At 48.9% G+C, this 20,837-nt stretch overlaps 1 protein-coding gene across 5 annotated transcripts in view; it reads left to right on the top strand.

Annotated features, from left to right (window-relative positions):
- Window positions 1-20,733, top strand: part of GOLGA1 (golgin A1) — a 47,354-nt gene extending 26,621 nt beyond the window's left edge. For all 5 annotated transcript variants that reach the window (XM_043469540.1, XM_043469544.1, XM_043469543.1 and 2 more), the window contains 12 exons: window positions 1,335-1,430; window positions 4,381-4,476; window positions 5,338-5,487; window positions 6,042-6,137; window positions 10,567-10,656; window positions 11,608-11,710; window positions 11,814-11,974; window positions 12,357-12,503; window positions 16,699-16,758; window positions 17,253-17,423; window positions 17,950-18,036; window positions 18,482-20,733. In XM_043469540.1, coding sequence (XP_043325475.1) covers window positions 1,335-1,430; window positions 4,381-4,476; window positions 5,338-5,487; window positions 6,042-6,137; window positions 10,567-10,656; window positions 11,608-11,710; window positions 11,814-11,974; window positions 12,357-12,503; window positions 16,699-16,758; window positions 17,253-17,423; window positions 17,950-18,036; window positions 18,482-18,562 — 1,338 coding nt within the window. In that variant the 3' untranslated portion in view covers window positions 18,563-20,733. The remainder of the gene's footprint in view (window positions 1-1,334; window positions 1,431-4,380; window positions 4,477-5,337; window positions 5,488-6,041; window positions 6,138-10,566; window positions 10,657-11,607; window positions 11,711-11,813; window positions 11,975-12,356; window positions 12,504-16,698; window positions 16,759-17,252; window positions 17,424-17,949; window positions 18,037-18,481) is intronic.
- Window positions 20,734-20,837: the final 104 nt, after the last annotated feature.

The following is a 20,837-nucleotide window of genomic DNA, read 5'->3' as shown; positions in this document are numbered from 1 at the left end:
TGTATGCAGGTCAAGAAGCAACAGTTAGAACTGGACATGGAACAACAGACTGGTTCCAAATTGGGAAAGGAGTACGTCGAGGCTTTATATTGTCACCCTGGTTATTTAACTTATCTGCAGAGTATATCATGCGAAATGCTGCGCTGGATGAAGCTGAAGCTGGAATCAAGATTGCTCGGAAAAATATCAATAACCTCAGATATGCAGATGACAGCACCATTATGGCAGAAAGCAAAGAGGAACTGAGGAGCCTCTTGATGAAAGTGAAAGAGGAGAGTGAAAGAGTAGGCTTAAAAGTTAACATTGAGAAAACTAAGATTGTGGCATCTAGTCCCATCACTTCATGCGAAATAGATGGGGGAAACAATGGAAACAGTGACAGACTTTATTTCCTTGGGCTTCAAAATCACTGCAGATGGTGACCGCAGCCATGAAATTAAAAGACAAGCATCTTGGAAGAAAAGCTATGACCAATCTAGATAGCATATTAAAAAGCAGAGACATTACTTTGTCGACAAAGATCGGTCTGGTCAGTGCTATGGTTTTTACAGTAATCATGTATGGATGTGAAAGTTGGACTATAAAGATAGCTGAGTGCCAAAGGATTGATACTTCTGAACTGTGATGTTGGAGAAGACTCTTGAGAGTCCCTTGGACTGCAACGGGATCCAACCAGCCAATCCCAGAGGAAATCAGTCCTGAATATTCATTGGAAGAACTGATGCTGAAGCTGAAACTCTAGTACTTTGGCCACCTGATACAAAGAACTAACTGCTTGGAAAAGACCCTGATGCTGGGAAAGATCGAAGGCAGGAGTATAAGGGGACAACAGAGGATGAGATGGTTGCATGGCATCACCAACTCGATGGAAATGAGTTTGAGCAGGCTCCAGGAGTTGGTGATGGACAGGGAAGCCTGGCGTGCTGCAGTCCATGGGATCACAAAGAGTGATGCACAACTGAACTGAACTGAACTGAGTGTCCCTCCTCTGCCCAGGTGCTCTGGTTTGGCCCTGGCCAGCTATGAAGAGTGAAACCTCTTCCTTTCCTGAGGCAGTGAGCATCCCCTGCTCTGTACTGCCGCCTTATGAGCACTGTTGCACTCTGTTATATACTGTCTTGGGTTAGTCTTTGCCCCAGCCTCCAAGTCAACAACCTGTCAAATTTATCTGTGTGTACTTCACAACATGTGAATTTTCTCTCTACGGTTTTGGAGTTTTTTGTGCGTATTCATGTTCTTCATGCCTTGCACAGGTCTAATGTGTTGTAGACATCAGTAAATATATATGCAATGGAGAAATGACTATTTCCTTTTTCTCTTCTTTCAACTTACAGAAAACACTTGCTGAGCAGAATTTGGAGGATACCAGACAGCAGCTCTTGGCAGCCAGAAGCAGCCAGGCCAAGGCCATCAACAACCTGGAGACTCGGGTACTGACCTCACTCCTGTGTCTGGGTGGTGTCCTGGTGCCCTTAGATGACATGGTTGTGGCTGAGAATTCCCTTGGATCAGAGATTTTCTTCCAAAGGGTTTCTCTTTTGACTTCTACTTGTAGAGAACTGAGGTAGTCATTTTCTCCATTCCTGCCATATTAGCATCATTCTTCCACAGAAGATTGTCTTCTCTGTTCCTTCCCTTTTGTCTTCTCTCTCCTTCCTCCCATAGGAAACCATTCTAAAGTGGTAAATAGAGACCTTTTATTGCTGAGTAACCTTGAGAATCCCAGGGACGGGGAGCTTGGTGGGCTGCCGTCTATGGGGTCGCCCAGAGTCGGACACGACTGAAGCGACTTAGCAGCAGCAGCAACCTTAAAATGGCTAACATTGTTTTATGTGTGTGTTAATTTAGGTAAATGATATAGCTGTACATGAGTTTTCCTTGTTACTTTCCACTGCTCCATCTTCTGTGTCCACTTCATTGTTCTTACCTCCTCTACTTCACAGTTATCTGCTGCATGCTAGATATCCAGATTGCCACCTTCTTCCTGTTACCACAGATTACCTTGCAGTGAACATCCTCGTTTCTGTTGCCTTAAGGAGGATAGTGAGTGTGTGTGACTTAACGTGACTCAGTAGGACAGGAATGCTCCCAGAGGGCTGCCCAGGATGCTAGAGAGTTCCTATCGATGCATCTCTGTCTTTTCTAGCATTGGCATTTCTCAGCCTTTTAGTTTTCTTGCCAGTTTCATGAGTGTGAAGTGGTAGAAGTGTCAGGGGATCTCTGTGAAGCCTCTTATAAGAACACTAATTGTATTCATGAGCCTCTACCCTCATGACCTAAGTATCTCCCAGTCACCTCACATCCTAACACCATCACATCAGATGTTAGGAATTCAACATAGAAATTTGGGGGCACAAACATTCAGACCATAGAAAATGCTTAACTCATTTTTAAAGTCTTTCTTGTTTCTTGGTCAATATTAATATATGTAAAGCTGTATTTTTTCCTAACTGCAGCTTTGTTACCTTTATTGTAATTCACTTCTATTTCTGAATATCTTTTTTATTGTGGTAAAATACACATAAATGTAAAATTTACTATTTCAACCATTTCTAGGTGTACAGTGGCATTAAGTACATTTATGTTTTTGCACAACCATCACCACCATCCATTTGTAGAACTTTTTCATCTTCTCAAACTACAACTCTGTGCCAATTAAAACAATAACTCCCTGTTCTGTCTTCTCTCCAGCTCCTGGCACCCACCATTCTACCTTCTGTTTTTATCGATTTGATGACTCTAGGTACCTCAAAAACTGGAATCATACAGTTTTTGTCTTTTTGCTTCTGGCTTACTTCACTTAGCATAATGTCTTCAGAGTTCATTCATGTTATAGCATATGTCAGAATTTCATTACCTTTTAAGACTGAACAAGCCTTTTTTAAGACCTTGATTCCATTCTAGATAGAGCACATGGTATTCATCCATTCATTTGCCCGTGGAGATTTCGGTTGTTTCCTCCTTGTGGCTATTGTGAATACTGTTGCCGTGAATGTTAGTGTATGAACAAGGTTTTTGTGTGGGCTTATACTTTCATTTCTCTTGGGTATATTCCTAGGAGTAGAGTTGCTGGGTCATATGATAACTCCATGCATAGCTTTTTGAGGATCTGAATCTTTCTTGAGTTCTGCCTGCAAACTGGAACTTGCACAGATATTTGCTAAACCCAGGAGTTTAGCAGTTTCAGTCCTGGCTCTGCACTGAAAAAATTTGTGGTCATGGGAAAATAACATTACTATTCTCCTCTGTGGAGGTGCTCACACTGTTCTTGTGGGGTTGTTTCCATGAAAACTTATCTCTGAACATATATGAGGAACCGTGAGGCCTAAAAGGCGGAGAAGGCAATGGCACCCCACTCCAGTACTCTTGCCTGGGAAATCCCATGGATGGAGGAGCCTGGTAGGCTACAGTCCATGGGGTCCCGAAGAATCGGACACAACTGAGCGACTTCACTTTCACTTTTCACTTTCATGCGTTGGAGAAGGAAATGGCAACCCACTCCAGTGTTCTTACCTGGAAAATCCCAGGGACGGGAGCCTGGTGGGCTGCCGTCTATGGGTTTGCACAGAGTCGGACATGACTGACGTGACTTAGCTGCAGCAGCAAAGGCCTAAAAACATTCTTTTCTCATTTGGTACCTCCCTCTCCTTGACAAAGCTGCAGCCCTGTATGTGCTTATATTTTAATAATAAAGTTCCCCCAGGGCAGACCTTACTCAGCAAAGACTTTATAGGAGAAATTGGCAAAGTTCGCTTGAGTCAGATGAAACAATCACTTTGGAGGCCAAGTCTCGCTCAGTGCTGGGCGGTGGGTCATCCCGTCCACCCTTCAGGCCTCGTGCCCTAGCACAGTGCCAGAGACACAGTCAGACCCGGTCAGTATGTGTGGAATGAGGGAAACCCAAATTTGTCTCATGGGCAGTAATCCCACTTCTGGAAGTGTATCCTAAGGAAGTGACTCAAGCCAGATCAACAATTTTTACAGGAAGAAGTCAACTGCTGCCTTATTTTATCTGCAAAATGGAAAACAGCTGAGTTACCTGGACAGGAGGCAGCAGTTCAGGGAATTATACAACATCCTTTGAGGAAATAATCTAGGGTCTGAAGGCTACATGGAAATCCAGAAGGAAATTTGAGCACGGAGGAAAAATACAAAGTTTTACTAGAATTGTATACGAAGTTGTAAAAGAAAGTCAAAAAAATGAAACTGTGTTAGAATGGTAGTGTTTTATAATGATTGACTTATGAGCATCTTTTTTTTTCTAATTAAAATTTTTTCTTTAGTGTACCTGCTTTATGATTTAAATAGATTTGATTTTAAAAGACATTTGTTACTACTCAGCTTATTTTGAACATAAGGATACTTCTCTTTCCCTCTTAGGTGAAAGAACTGGAGCAGAGCCTGCAGGCCTCTGAGGAGAAGCTGAAGCAGAGCAGTGACGTGGTGGCAGCTCAGGAAGCTCAAATTCGAGAGCTTGTAAGTGGTGATCATGTCTGCTGTGTTCTAGGCCCCTGATTCTTTCCTTTGTGCCCTTGAAGTCCCCAGACTCACTCCCAGCTCCTGGAATGGCATCTGGAACTTAGATACAGTTGTGGGCAGACAGGCAGTTGCAGAGAGGGAGTCAGGACCTGTTGGAGGGTCTGAGTTACCGGGAGAGGTGGTGACTGGCTGGTTCCCACCTAATAGCTGGCTGCAGGGCCCAGCTTAATTCTAGAACTGTTAGATGTTGTGTGACCACTGGCATCCAAACCTCATCTTGCAGCCGGGGGCCATGGAGAACAGCTCCAGGCCCTGGGGAGAAGACAGCAAGGGCTCAGCCCGTAGTCACAGCCCCAGGTCGGGTGTGGAGCTAGAAACTAGAGAAGTGAAAACATTTGTTGCCTCTTTCCCACATGTGTTTTCATTTAGTCCTGGCAACAGACCTCAGAGCTGTGCACTGCTATCCTCATTCACTAGAGGAAGCAGGCTCACAAAGATGACCGGGTCACTAGCCCAGGGTCTCCCACCTAGTAAATGGCCGAACCTGCGCCCTCTGTAGGTCACAGCCCCTGCTCTTCATCCCTGTGTCCTGTGCCTCTGCAGGGAAGCGCCTCAGCCATAGAGGGCAGCACTGAGTGAAGGCGGGCTGTGTCTTAGGACTGGTGCCCAGAGCTGTCCCTTTCCCCCGCACCAAGACCAGTCCCAGAGTCCAGCTCCTGAGCAGGCCAGGGGGCCTCTGCGGCACCCAGGCTGGAGAAGGTCAGGAAGGAGAGTTGTTTCTATGGGACACTCATCTTTAGAGGACAGGATAAGGCCCCCAGTGTCACCAGGAATACCTGTCCTCTGCTGCCCCCTCAGGCCACCGCGAACACGGAGAGCAGCCGTGCCCAGCAGCAGGTCCTCGCTCGGGAGGAGCAGTACACAGAGCGGATCCACGTGCTGGAGGCCCAGCTCGCAGGCCTGGGCAGAGCGCGGGTGGCCGAACTGAAAGCCACAGAGCAGGAGCTGGTGAGTGAGGGAAGGAGAGAGGCTGGGAGCACCCCGTTCACGTGTAGCCAGGCTGCCAGGCCATTTGACAGGAAGAAGACCAGCCTGCCTCTGAACTCGTGCACCACTGTTTAGAGGAGTTTTTATATTTTAACAACACACCTGCTCATGAGACTGGTTGTAAAAAGACTGCTTTTTACGAAAACCCCAAGCAGATGGTTTTTCTTTTTCCTTGAGCTGCACATAGACTTCCTGGCACTTCCTGACCAGTCCCATCAGCTGCTTTCCTGTCTTCCTGAAATGTGTACTGCTCATCCCTAATGGCTTCCCCCTTTCCCTGGCCTCCGTCCTTGTTCCATAGGCTTCGGAATCAAGTGCCTTAGTTCTTCTTGTGAGGAGAGTGTCAGGTGACTCTCCCTATCTGACCTCAAACCCTATCCTCCTGTCCCACCCCTGCAGTGGCAACAAAAGGGAGGGGGGCAGTTTTAAAGGTTACATGTCAAAGAGATAGGCCTGCACCCAAGGAAAATAGTGTAAAGACCTTTTCTTTTATGTATACTTTCCTCAATTTGCAGAGAAAGCTGGAGCAAGAAAATGCAGCCCTTAAAGAAAGTAAGAATGAATGTGAATGTTCTTTACAGCATCACCAGCTTGAACTAAAGAAGCTGAAGGTATGTATCTAATTGCATCAGTTTCACAAAGTCATGTCTTTTTCTAAATTTTTATTTTTGGCTGTGCTGGGCCTCTGTTGCTGCATGTGGGCCTTCTCTAGTGTCGGTGAGTGATGGCTACTTATCATTGTGGTGCGAGGGTTTCTCATTGCAGTGACCTCTCCTGCTGCAAAGTACACATTCTAGGCGTGCAGGCTCAGTAGTTGCAGCACATGGGTTCAGCCGCCTTGCTGCACGTGGAATCTTCCCAGACCAGGGATCAAATGCGCATCCCCTGCATTAGCTGGCAGATTCTTAACCGCTGGACCACGAGGGAAGTCCAAGTGTCATGTCTTTATGTGTGCATTTGGAGTAGCCACAGGAAAGTGCTATACTATGAGTAGAGAAGGAGTAGAACTAGCATTTGTGGATGATAGGGGGTTGTCGAGGAGGCAACTGAAAGTTTTAAGCAGCGGGATGATGTGAGTTTTGTTTTAAGAGGATTACTCCGGCTCTGTGTGAAGAATGTTCTGTAAAGGAGGCAAGTACAGAAGCAGGAAGACCTTTGAGGAGACTTGAATATCACTGTGCTTGCTCTGTTTAAGAATATAAAAGGCAAAATTGAACATTTCAGCAGGGATTCAGAAATTATAATAAAAGACAGTAGTTTTGAAAAGAAATCAAATAAGAATTTCAAAACTGAAAAGCACAGTAGCTGAAAGTAAAAATGCAGTAGATTTCCAAAGGACCTGAGGAAACATTCTGGAGGAATAGATATTTTCACTGTTTATTTTCGTGTTGGTTTCATCATAATTCATCAGTTGTACACTTTAAATATGTGCAGTTTATTATTGTCAATTATACTTAAGTAAAGCTCCTAAAAAAACAATTAATGAGCTTAACAGCAGATTAGAACTAAAGAGATAAGTAATGGAAGAAAGGGCAGAATGAAATACAGGGGAAAATGATAAAAGACCGGATACTGTGAGATGTTTTACCATGTGTCAGTGGAGGCTCAGAGGCAATGAAAAAAACTGAGATAGAAGCATTAAAGAGATGATAAAATGGGTGAGGATTTTTCAAACTGATGAAAGCTGTCGAGTCACAGGGACAGGTATAAGAGTTCTTACAGATCCAAACAGGACAAATTTTAAAATCCATACCCAGACACCGTATTGTAGTAGCACTAAAAGAAAACCAACAAAACACAAAGAATTAGTTGATAACAGACTTGCACTAAAGGAAGTACTGGAAGGAAAATTCTAGATGTACAGAAGATGTAAAGAGGGAGGAACGAATGGAGAGCAGTGCTTATTGCAAGTATGTGCCCAGGAAGAAAATCTGATGCACAGCACATCGTTCACGGCCCAGCTAGGAGAGAAGAACCACCCCAGTTATTTCAGTGAGAATTTATGTTCTAAGGTAAAGTTTCTTCTCCAGCACTGAAACAGTTAAAAGATATCACAAAGATAGCAACTGTAGGACTCAGCTTTCCAACTGTAGGACTAAGAGAAGAAAGTGAAGAAGTTGGAATTACTAAATTCAGGAGTTAAGACGAGAAGCTCCACAGATTTGCCAGTCAGACCTCTTAAGAGGGGGCTCTGTACTACAGTTGGTGCTGGTGTGTGTGCTGGGCGATAGGGCCATGAATGAATTCAGCTGCGGGTGTCAGAAGACTGCAGAGTGGATGCAGCTGCTGCTTCAGGAAGAACTTGCTGCTGCCAGGGCCAAGCTGCATTACTTGCAGAAACCGCAGTCTGACCAAAAGGAGCTAGTCTTTTCCTCCCTCCTCCTGCATTCCAGTCTCCCTGGAGCTCCCCCTGCTGGCAAAGATGAGTATGTATCAGTATCTGAATATGGAGCCAGCTGGACCCAGAGGGAGAAACATGGTTTGCAGAATCCCAGGTTCGGCATCTAAAAGCAGAATATAAAATGTTGGGTGTGGGCTGAGGCAGTAACTGAAAAACCAGCACACACAGGCTTTTTCGGAGCGTGGTTAATTTTCAAACGTTTGGGTGAATTTTCTCAATGTCTTGGATTTCTGGTTTAATATCATTATGGTCAGATAATATTCTGAATGATTTCAGTGCTTGATATTTATTTAGACTTATTTTATGACCCAGCCGATGTCTATCTTGGTAAGTAACTGAATGCACTTGAAAAAATATGTATAGTCAGCTCTTAGGGAGAGTGTTCTGTAAATGCTAAATAGGTCAAATTGGTTAACAATATTGTTCAAAGCTTCTGTAGGTCTTCTGATTTTTTTTGTTTGTTTTGGTCTGTGTGTCTCATCACTTCCTGAGAGGGGTGCTAAGTCTTCAACTGTGATCCTGGATTTGTCTCTTTCTCCCTCTGTCAGTCTTTGCTTCAAGTATTTTGAAACACTGTTTTAGGTCCACACATTTTTTTTTTTTGTATTGTTTGGATCCATATTTTCAGAACAGTCCTCTGGGAGAATCATTTCCAGGTGCAGAGCACTGTGCGTGTGGGTAGCCTGCTGACTTGCTCAGTGGCCCTGAGCTCAGCCTCAGATCCTGGGTCATGTGTGTTTCCGTGGCACTAGCACAGACTTTAGAACCCTGCAGTTTCAGTTCTGGGTGCCACCCTGGCCCTTCACAAGCTGATTCTTGAGGGAATCTAGTTTCCTTTTTTCAGACTGAAGGTGATGACCCTTGACCTCAAGAGGATGATACCATGAGGACAAAGCGTGACCATGGATGAAAAGTGCCAAGTGCAGTTCCTGGCATGGAGGTGCTTTGGGCCTCTGCTTCCTGCCCTGATACGCTTTCCTGTTTTCTTGTTCACAGCCCGCCTCCTGTTCCCTTAAGACAGCGTCAGTCATAGCATCTCTCCTGAATTTCCCCAGAAAAGGCTCCTGTAGACATATGACATTCTTGTCACCCATCCCAGTACCTGGGCCTGAAGGGCCAGGATCTCATAGCTCCACTCAGCCTGAAACCTCTTGTTCCTTCTCCTGTGTCAGCAGAGCTTCTCCTATGCAGGGGATTGTCTGGGATAGTTCATGGTCCCACTGTCAGCCTCTTGAGATGCGGCACCAATTTTCCTTCTCTACTAGAGGCGGACTCATGGAAAGTCAATTCTGGCAGCTCCCCAGTAGAAATCAGAAGGGATGGGCTGTGAGGCTGGCATCTCCCTCCATTCACCCCACCCCCGGCTGGTGTAATTGGAAAAGATTTCATAGGTGGAACTGAGTAGTTCAGAGAACCAGAAAGACCTGTCCAACTAGAACACGGGCCTCAGGTCTCCTCCCTGCCTGCCTCGCGCTGTCTTTTACCCTGTCAGTCACCCAGCTTGTCCTTGCATTCCTCCATGATGGTTGGTAGGACATCACTTCAGCAGCTCCACGCTGATAACATTCCAACTTAGCAACCCCAGGGGAATGAGGACATGTCCCACTCAACTTGACTGTAGTATAAAGGGATTTTGATATAAAAAAGGATTTGATTGGTTCATCTTGGGTGACAGAGCCACCCTTGGACAAATTGATTTGGCCATGGGGATGAGGTACTACGATTGACCAGGCCTGAATAACATGCTTATTCCTATAGCCGCAAAATGGGGGCATCCTTATTGGCAGCCCTACCAGAACCATGTGGAATTGCAGGGAGGGAGTGGGGAATAGCAGTGATGAGGCTCTTACCCCCAAAAGGGGTGATTGTGGGTAGATAGAAACAGCAGACATTCCTGACCCGTATTCAGGCACCTGAGAAGTCATATTATTCATCTGGGGGTTGATCAGTGAGCATGGACAGCATCATGTCAGGGAAGAGGACTGATGTGTTTGTGAGGAAGGAGTTGCCGTGATCTGGGGAAGGCCAGTGGGGCAGCTCTGCTTGAGGTAGAAAGGCCTGGGTGGTAGAATGTAGCAGCCAAAGGCGTGGCTGTGAGCTCAGGCACTGGCTTAAAACCTGGCCTTGCCACTTAACTCGCTCTCAGACCTCATGCAAATTACATGACCTCTCAGAGCCTCAGTTTTCTCTCCTGTACTATGGATGATTTTGATGACTCTGACATTTGCTCCATTAAAACTTAGTAATTGCTTGTTATCATTTCTGTAATCAAATTGTTCCAATCTGCTGCTCCACTCACATGGGCCTGAGTCGTCTGGTTCTGTGTTGATTTCATTAGAGCAGGTCTTCAAGTCTGGGTCCCCTAGCCTTTGGCCTGAGTACTGACTGGCGTGCTCATGGGACGACCAACCCTCAGCAGTGTGCCTGTGCCCAGAGGGGTTAGTGGGCTGTGCACACTAACAGAGGAACAGAAGGCCGTGCGGCCAGAAGGTAGCTTGGGAACCTCGGGAAGCAGGAGACGCGCTCGTCTGGTCCTGTGAGATAGTCCTCTCTCTGTGGGCTTCACGTGATGTGTGCAGCGAAGAAAGTGTGAACTGGGTTTTTGGACTCAAATCTCCTACCCGTTTTCTGGGTTGTAGGAAGAATGGAGCCAAAGAGAAATGGTGAGTGTGGCAATGGCTCAAGCCCTGGAGGAGGTGCGGAAGCAGAGGGAAGAGTTGCAGCAGCAGGTAGGCCTCGTGGGGTGCGACCCCATCAGTCCCAGCCAGGACTGAGCTACCTCCCCATCTCTTCAGAGCAGGGGGTGGACACAGGTCTAGGAATGCTGTCAGCTGCTTGATTTCCCTGATGTCCCTAGGAAGGTAGGAGAAAAACGTTAGAAACCTTCCAGACTTCCCTGGTGGTCCAGTGGTTAAGACTTTGCGCTTCCAATGCGGGGGGTGTGGGTTTGATCGCTGGTCAGGGAACTAGATCCCACATGCCGTGTGGTGTGGCCAAAAAGAAGACAAAAGAAAAAGGAAAGAAACTCAAGAAACTCTCACCCCCTGGGATAACCTTTTAAAATTTTGATAGTTGGTTACTGTTATAAATGTTACCTGAAGGCAAGTCCATCCCCAGGTTCTGATTCTGTGAGGTGGGCCCCGCTGGCTGCAGGCCTCAGAGACCACAGTTGAGCTTTCAGCCAGAAGGGTGGGAGAAGCTGTCCTCTGAGGACAGGCTCAGGCTCAGGCCCCAGGTCTGGGTAACTGTCTCTAAGGCTGTGGTAGGTTCTTAACAGATCTGTTGGAGTTGCTTCTGAAAAGACCCTGCGATAATCACACCTTCATGAATACAACAACAGTGAAGTCGTGTGCATCAAATGTTGGGCACATCACAGGCACGCAGGACATGAAGTTACAGTCATGACAGCTTGTGGGAGGGCTGGGCATAATGGCCATGTCTGTGGTGGGCCCACTGCAGGCAGGGGGCCGTGGGGGCAGTTGCCCCTGTGCCTGCCAAAGAGAACTGACTTGTGCGTGTTTCTGTTAATAGGTGCAGAGGTTAGCTTGGGAAATGTTCTGGGCTGTGGCCTTCAGGGAGGGATTCAGGGAGGACCCTGGGTAATGGAAAAGTGGGGACTCCTTTAAGAAAGACGTGATTGCCACTCCTAGCCTTCTCTTGTATTGGGTTTTCTCTCCAAGGCCGCTGACCTGACAGCCATGGTAGGCGAGAAGGAGCAGAGTCTGCAGGAGAAAATGGAAGTGATTCTCCAGAAAGAGCAGGAGATTCTCCAGCTGAAGAAAGGTGAGGCCCCTGCCCCTGGCTGAGTCTTCTCGCCTGTTCTTGCTGGGGGCCCCAGCCTGGAGGGGCCCCATCAGGGCGCTCACTGCCCCTGTGTCTGGCCTAGGTCACGACTCTGCGCTGCTGCAGACACACCAGCTGCAGAGCGAGCTGGAGGCCCTGCGGGGCCTGAGGGCCGAGGAGGCGGAGGCTGCCGCCTCTCGGGAGGACCTGCTGAGGCTGACAGGCCAGGAGCAGCCCATGGTGCTCTCAGCCAGCAAGCCCCGTGTGAGTCCCGCCTGAGCTGCTCAGGGTGTGGGGCAGTGGGGGGCAGCATGTCGTCAGTGGGCGGAGGTGGTGGGCAGGCCTGGGGGGCGCTGGGCAGCTTCAGCTTCTCTTCAACGGGAGGGGACTTCACTGATGAGGGATTTGTGAGCATTGAGGAGCCCATCTGATGTGTCGACACCTGTCCGTGTTCAAGTGCTAAGGCCCTCCTTCCCAGCAGGCTCCTTGTGTGGGCATTGTCCCCCCAGAGGGCCCTGAGGGGATCTCCGTAGTCTGGTTCCTGCCAGGTGCCTGGTGGACACATCAGCTTTGCAGTGAGTCTGGCCCCTCCCCCGGGGGTTGGTGGCTTAGCTTGACCATTACCTGTGCTGCCACCACCCTGTAGGTGACCTCGAGGGCTGGGCAAGACCCCGAGTACCAGCTTCCAGCTGTGGAGGGAATACCAAACGGAGAGATGGGGGCAGCCATGGATCTGGGGCAGCTACAGAAGGAAAAACAGGACTTGGAGCAGCAACTTCTAGAGAAAAATAAGGTGAGGATGCGCTCCGCCTCAGCTCCTTCTGTCTCCTTTCCTGTCTTTGTGCCGAAAACCCTCCCGTCCCTTCTTCAGGCTTTGTGCTGATGCCCCTGGGCCCCTCTTGGGGGCAGTCTTTCCTCTTCCGTTGAAACGGCTTCCTCCTGGTTCTTCTCTGCTTGCTTGCCTGGTGCATGGCCCTCTCCTTTCACACGCCCCAAGTCTTCTCCCCGAGCCCTGGCCTGAGTCTCAGAGCTGGAGCAGCAGCAGGCCTCAGTGCCCACAGCCCCCCTCTGCCCTCACCAGCTGGGTCCTACAACCACTCACCTGACCTCTGCACCTTTTTCTCCAGCTGTGAGATGAGAGCGGTGATGCTTGCCTTTAAGTGGTTTGGGGGTTTTAGGGGGTGGGTATTGGGTGATGAAACTGTTAGTTTTCTGTAAATTTTCTGGTATTTGATAGAGGCTTAATAAATGTCATGATTCCACCTGCCCTGCCTGGCCTCTGCAGCTGTAAATGCAGGAGCTCATTTGAGCCTGGGTTTACTGTATCCTGTGAAGTTTATGTGTGGCCTGGTTAGTGCTCTGGCCTGAAATTCTGCCTGCAAATTGTGTGGTTGCTCTTTAACAAGGGAAAAGGTGTTCCTTCTTTCTCTTCCCCGCCCCCCGCCTCCCTCCCTCTCTGTCTCCCCTCTCCCCTCCCCCACACCCACTAATCTCTTGCCCGGAAATATAGACGCCTGCACACTGTGTGTCCCTCGGTCCTGCCCTCACTCAGCTTCTCCAGATCACACTCACGTCCTTGGCGATCTCACCCATGCTGTGTGCTGCTGGCACCGTATCCACACTTCAAGTCCAGACAGCACCCATGAACTCGAGGCTTTCGTATCTACCATATTTCTCTATGGCCGTGTCTGAAGGGCACCTGAAACCTGAAACATTCAGAGCCAGACTTCAGACTGACTGCACTCTCTAGCATCTGCTGCCATCTTTCCTATCTGGAAATGGCCAGAACCTTGCAGTCATCCCTGACCCCTTTGTTTCTCTCACAGCCAACATCCAGATCATTAGGGAATCCTTTGGGCTCTCCCTTCAAACTATACACGGAATGAGCTGCTTCTCCTCCCACCACTGCTGCCCCCTGCGACCCAGGGACCACCCTGTCTTCCCTGGAGGACAGGGATGGGCTTCTAACTGGTTCCCCTGTCACTTGTCTTTACCAGCCCTCTGATGACTCACTGTCCCCATTAAAGCCCAGTGGCCACAAAGCCTAAGTGGTCTGTCTCCTTACTGCCTTTACCCCCACGCTCTGAGGGGTCTGTCTCCTTAGTGCCTTTACCCCCACCCTCTGAGGGGTCTGTCTCCTTACTGCTTTTACCCCCACCCTCTGAGGGGTCTGTCTCCTTACTGCCTTTACCCCCACCCTCTGAGGGGTCTGTCTCCTTACTGCCTTTACCCCCACCCTCTGAGGGGTCTGTCTCCTAACTGCCCTTTACCCCCACCCTCTGAGGGGTCTGTCTCCTTAGTGCCTTTACCCCCACTCTCTGAGGGGTCTGTCTCCTTACTGCCTTTACCCCCACCCTCTGAGGGGTCTGTCTCCTTAGTGCCTTTACCCCCACCCTCTGAGGGGTCTGTCTCCTAACTGCCCTTTACCCCCACCCTCTGAGGGGTCTGTCTCCTTACTGCCTTTACCCCCACGCTCTGAGGGGTCTGTCTCCTTAGTGCCTTTACCCCCACCCTCTGAGGGGTCTGTCTCCTTAGTGCCTTTACCCCCACGCTCTGAGGGGTCTGTCTCCTTAGTGCCTTTACCCCCACCCCCTGAGGGGTCTGTCTCCTACTGCCTTTACCCCCACCCTCTGAGGGGTCTATCTCCTTACTGCCCTTTACCCCCACCCTCTGAGGGGTCTGTCTCCTTACTGCCCTTTACCCCCACCCTCTGAGGGGTCTGTCTCCTAACTGCCTTTACCCCTACCCTCTTGAGGGGTCTGTCTCCTTAGTGTCTTTACCCCCACCCTCTGAGGGGTCTGTCTCCTAACTGCCTTTACCCCCACCCTCTGAGGGGTCTGTCTCCTTAGTGTCTTTACCCCCACCCTCTGAGGGGTCTGTCTCCTAACTGCCTTTACCCCCACCCTCTGAGGGGTCTGTCTCCTTAGTGCCCTTTAACCCCACCCTCTGAGGGGTCTGTCTCCTTAGTGTCTTTACCCCCACCCTCTGAGGGGTCTGTCTCCTAACTGCCCTTTACCCCCACCCTCTGAGGGGTCTGTCTCCTTAGTGTCTTTACCCCCACCCTCTGAGGGGTCTGTCTCCTTAGTGTCTTTACCCCCACCCTCTGAGGGGTCTGTCTCCTAACTGCCCTTTACCCCCACGCTCTGAGGGGTCTGTCTCCTAACTGCCTTTACCCCCACCCTCTGAGGGGTCTGTCTCCTTAGTGCCCTTTACCCCCACCCTCTGAGGGGTCTGTCTCCTTAGTGCCCTTTACCCCCACCCTCTGAGGGGTCTGTCTCCTAACTGCCTTTACCCCCACCCTCTGTTCCCCCAGCATTTCCTCACAGCCACAGCGGCCTTGCCTTTCTGAGAATACCGAGCACCCTCCTGCCTTAGGCCTCTGCACTTGCTGAGTCTCTGTCTTGAAGGGCCTTCCCCGAGTCCCCTCACCTCCTCCATGGCGTCATTTTGTCAGTGAGGCTTGCCCTGCTGCCCTGCCGGCCCTCACCACCACAACTCCTGTCCCCTCACCTTCCTCTTTTTCTCCAGGCTGCTTATACCTTGTGATGTACTGTAGATTTGCTTGTTAACTTTTTCCCTCCAGAAGGCAGACATTTTTTCTTTCTTTTTTCTTCCCCCTGCCCTTTTTTTTTTTGCTGTTTCCTCAGTCTCTAGGCCAGTGTAGAAACTCAGTATTTGTTGGGTAAATTAATAAATGAGTCAGAAACCTAGAAAATCAAGTAACATAAAATAGCAAGTGTATTTTTGGGGGAATGCCCAGCCTCATGGTCAACCAGAGAATTCACAATGAAACAGAATGTCACCATTCTGTCAGTTAGGTGTTGGAGGCAGTGTAACGTGCTTGACAGGAGCTGGAGGCACTTTCACAGTCCCCCAACCCAGCCATCTTGTTCCTGTAGAGGACTGTGGACATACTACTCTTGAGAAAATGAAGGTTATTACAGCTTTGTTTAAACATGGAAACTCAGGGAATTCTCTGCTGGTCCAGTGGTTACGACTTGGCGCTTTCACTGCCATGCCAGTGGACTCAGTCCCTGGTCAGGGAACTAAGATTCCACAGCCCAGGTGATGTGGTCAAAAAACAAGAAAAGGAAATTCGGCTACACAAGAAGACATGGGGCATCCCCTAGAGTTGCTGTCACTTTAAAAGTTATTATTAGGAAAACTAAAGCTGTGGAAACTCTGATAAATACAAAATACTATTCAGAGTTCTAGGTATTCAATGCAACAATGGTGACATGGACTAGAAGTTCATAGGAAAAACTCATTTTGATACGTTAGAGTTGTGATGTGTTGGAGAAATTTTTATTTAAAATTTTTCCTTGTATTGTTTATACAGTAAATTTTTTCATTGGAAAACAAAGTTCAGCCTTTCTGATTATTAATGGAATGTGTAATAAATTATATTTAAGGCCCGTAATATTAATAATTAAACTCACCAAAAATAGGAAAATAAAGAAATGAAAGATATAAAACCCAATGTTGGTGGGTTATGCCAAAAAGCCATGATCTCTTACACCGTTCCAGATCAGCATTGAGAATTCTTACGGTGTTCCAGGAGATCAGTGGTGGTGGTGAGAACTGTTAAGTTTTGGCCCAGGTATCCTCCTTGGGGGTGATAGCACGTAAATATAATTCTGAAGGGCAGAATGTACTGCGCAGAGGCATTTTGAGCTCTGCCGCCTCCAGGGGTGAGTGCCTGAAGCAGTCCTGAGGACCCAGGCCACTGTAGGGGGCAGCCCTGGGGCGGCGGCCCTGGCGGAGCCCGGAGAGCAAGTGTGTGCAGAGCAGCAGCGCGTGAGGGGAAGAGGCCAAGGCAGCAGGTTGTGTCGTCAGCACCAGCCTCTCAGGAGACGAGGCAGGGGCGTCTAACAGGTGCTTGGGGACCCAAGGGGTTTTCTGTCTGTGCTGTGGGCCTTGGCACCTTAGAGATGGTGAAACGTGCATTTAATGGATGGCTTTTTGTGGGGGTGGGACTTTTATCACAGACCATAAAGCAGATGCAGCAGAGGATGCTGGAGCTTAAGAAGACTCTGCAAAAGGAACTGGTGAGTGACCCTTCTCCCCGCCGCTGGCTCTGCGGTCCTCCTCAGGGCCCTCGCTTCCTGATGGTGCTCCCCTCCTCCCCCAGGACCACAGATCTCTGGGAAGTGCGATGTTGGCTGGTGGGACAGTGGCCCTGCCACCTTGAACGTGCTTCTGGAAAGGGGCTCTGAGGACCCCTGGCACAAGCCCTTTCTGTGAGGCAGTGTGTTGTCTGAGAGGTCAGTGAGGTGACGTGTGCAGCACGCGTGCATGGAGGAGGCCAGGTCGGGGTGCTCACTGCCCCAGATAAGTGAAATGGCTGAGCTGCCCTGTGTACGTCTGTCCCTCCTCTCAGCCAGCGCCCGACCTTCCCAGCTGAGGCCTTGTCACCCTAATGTGTGCAGGCTGTGGCAAAGAACTTCAGGTGATCACAGCCTAGGCCAAATGCCTTTCCCATGTCATTTTCAGACCTGTCTTGAAGGGCTCAATGTAGCATCTTTCCATTCATTTTTTTCAGAAAATCAGACCTGATAATGAGCTTTTTGAAGTCCGAGAGAAGCCTGGGCCTGAGATGTCGAACATGGCGCCTTCGGTCACGAATAATGCTGACCTGACTGACGCTCGCGAGATCAACTTCGAATACCTCAAACACGTGGTTTTAAAATTCATGTCCTGTCGTGAATCTGAGGTAAAGGGCTTTTGAATTGCCCTTTGGGTACTGAGTTCCACCCCCAGACCTGGTTCATTTGTCCGAGCCTCACCTGGCTTCCCACCAGGTTCATTTCTTTCTTCCTCTTCCACAGTCCACTTTGACCACAAGTGTGGACACTTAGTCATGTCTCCAGCTGGCATTGACCTGCTGGTTGAGCAGTACGCAGGGGACTCCAAGTAGGGAACTGGCTCCTGGGAGGAGATGTGGGTTGGATGCTGAGGCCAGAATCCAGGGAGCTGTATCTGCCCAGCAGTCCTGCCTCTTGCCGAAGAGCAGGGAGCTGCTGTGGATGTCCTGGTGATCTTGCCAGTCCCCAGGTCAGAGGTAGGGGAGGAGAAGAGCCAGCAGCCCTCAGAATGCCCACCTCCACCCTCTCCGTGGTCCTTGCCAACCAAGCTTGGGGTGCACTAGAGGAGCAGGACCGGGAGATGGCTACCAGGTAGCTGCTGGCCGCCTGCTAACTCCCACCGAGGCCCATGCAGCAAAACTTACTTTGTTTCAGGCTTTTCATCTTATAAAAGCTGTGTCAGTGTTGCTGAACTTTTCACAAGAGGAGGAGAACATGCTCAAAGAAACCCTGGAGTATAAGGTAGGGTTTCCTGGTCTGCTATCCGCCTTCCAAAAACTAGTCAGTCATCCCAGCCCTGGCAGATGAGAGCAGTGCATGGCTGCATCATTAGCGTGGAAGGTGCCTCTGGGATGATGAACTTGACTGGGGCGGTGTCGACTGAGGACACGCTCTGTGCCCACAGGTCTCTGCTGTACTTGACTAACAGGCCTGCGACAGCACTCCCATTGGTATCACTTCATCAACAGCCCCAGGTCTGGCCAGCACCCAGACTGTTTAAAAAAGTGAAAAATACTCATAAAGTACCTGCATCAAAGCTGTAATAGAAAACACGGAGCTGCTCCCAGCCAGTCGGGATGCGTGGAGGGCAGGAGGGGCCAGGCCACGGATGGGGAGGGGGTCTTTCAGCTCCTTCTGCACCCAGTCCTGGCTCTCATCTCAGGAGCCTTTTTTGTTTCAAATACAGATGTCGTGGTTTGGGTCCAAGCCAGCTCCCAAGGGCAGCATCCGGCCGTCCATCTCCAACCCTCGGACACCGTGGTCCTAGGCGGCACTACCCAGGGATGGGGGCTCCAAGGGCTGACACTTTTTCTGTGAAAAGAACACTGACACACCACAGTCCTAGTGGGTTTTTAATCACTGTAACTGCAGTATTTTGTACAAGCATCTGAACATTGTTTACAAGACTTAAGGCCCACTCCTGCAGACTGATACGAACCTCAGGAGGTAGCTGATCCTGACATCCTGGTTTCCGGAAAGCCCTGGCACAACCCACATTGCCACAGTGCTGCTAAAATCCCAGCTCTGGCCAGCACCCACCTGCACCTGAATCTTCTTTCAACATTAGCACTTAAAGCTGAAGCCCTCAGCCTGTGTCAGAGAGGAGGCAGCCAATCCATTATGTGGTGATGACGCTGGACATACAGGCCTTCGAATGCTGCCCCGCAGGGCAGACCCACCTGCTTCCACCACGAAGAGCCAACTCAGTGAGGCTGGCTTTTTTCAACTCCCTTTCCCTGTTCGTATGTTTGGGTTCAGGTGAGTTAGAAGAGGCTTTTGAACCCTTCCACCCAAGGAAACCTTATTTCACTTTGTTACTCAAACGTCCTAGAACTTCAGATGTGTCCATCTCTAAGGTACTCTGGGGCCAGTGTGGATTAATGAATATATGCACCTTTCTGACAGTATCTCATTTTACTGAAGAAAACTAGCAAATGTGTAAAAAGATTCTTAGTACCAAATACACTCAATTGCCTTTTTAATGAATGTACTTGTGGTGGATAGGTTGCTGGTAAACCATTTTAAACTATTTTTTATAGCTAAAGTTCCTCGCTATTATAAACATGTCTTCTGTATTATAAAATCCATTTAACTGGTGTTCTTAAAGGAAAATCAGAGCATCAAGAGGAAATTATTTCTAAGATTGGGATCCTTGTCCCAATCTGCTTCCCTCTGAAGCAGTGGTGGTGTTTCACTTGCTTAGATCTTAATTCTGTTGTTATAACACTGAGCAAATGCTAATCAATGTTTTCTACTGCTGAGGACAGTCTGCTGTATTCGAAGGAAGCCGCAGCTGTTCCTCTCCTCTCCCCAGCCTTGACCAAAACGCTGGAGGTGGACTGCCCCTTAAGTGGAGGCACCATCTCCCCATTGCCGCACCCCCCCACCCCAGAGATTTAAGATGACACTACATTCACGTGTGGCGTCCAGGCGGCCCCTGGCTGGCTGCAGTACTTGACGACACGCAAATGGCTCTGGAAGTGACTGATGAAAACTCGTGTTCACCATCATTAAAGAAAAGGGAAATACTTGCCCTGGATAAGGCACACTTTCAGATCTAAAGGGAAACTGTATATTTATAGTTTGATGAAAGTTTTATTGGTTAAATAAAAAACTGAGTTAATAACTGGAGTTCCTAGATTTATCATCAGTTACCCAATGATGTTAGGTTTCTCAATGATGTTTAGGGCTAAAATATATATAAAATATATCTCAGAGGAAAACAAGAATATGCAGTTAATGTAAGACAGTTCCATGGCCCTTGAAGTACCAAGCAAGGGCAGCATTACCCGCATCCAGCTCGGGCTCTGCTGCCCAGTGACACTTCTGTTACCTACCTCCTCCTGCAGCTCCCCCGGCAGATGCAACCCGAGGATGCTGTTTCTCGTTATCTGGTGGGGACACAAACCAGGAGTCCCTTCTGTTCCATCACTTTGACAAGTAGGAAGTAGCTCTTCCAGCTGTTCCAGGCAAGAATCCCTTAAATTGGGTAGTTAGGGCTTGTCAGAGGCGAGCCCAGCACAGCTGTGGAGCCCCGCTGACTCCCATGGCCTCTGCAGCCCTTGGGCTGGTCTCGTGCCCCGCCACACACCCGCTGCCACCCTCCCCACAGCCGCCAGCAGTTCTAGACAGTTGTGGGGCCCCCCCCAGGTCTGTCCTTGCACAGGGAGGATTTGTTCTGATTAGCCTTTCCTCCTGCATGTTGAATTTCCTTCAGCTTTAAGAGGAAGAGTGGAGTAAATACTCTGACGTGATTTCATGCACTTTTACTTGTATAGAACGTTCTGTGCTAGACAGTACATAGAGCCCTTTATATGAGCATCGGATCTTGATCTCACCCTCCATGTTGTAAATAGGGATTGTGTTACCTAAAACTGCTGTAGAAAATTCATTTGTGGTGCAATACACTTTTGATTAAAGCCCTTCAATCCAGATGCAGTGCATTTGTTATCGGTTGGTGTGTCAGCATCTCCTTTTTGACTTGTTAAATTTAGTATATTATGTCTCACTTGAAAACTTCAAGGCCAGCTTCAAGGACCTTA

This window comes from Cervus canadensis, chromosome 5 (assembly GCF_019320065.1).
Source record: "Cervus canadensis isolate Bull #8, Minnesota chromosome 5, ASM1932006v1, whole genome shotgun sequence".
NCBI classification, from domain to species: Eukaryota; Metazoa; Chordata; class Mammalia; order Artiodactyla; family Cervidae; genus Cervus; species Cervus canadensis.
This window is presented reverse-complemented; position numbering and strand designations above follow the sequence as displayed.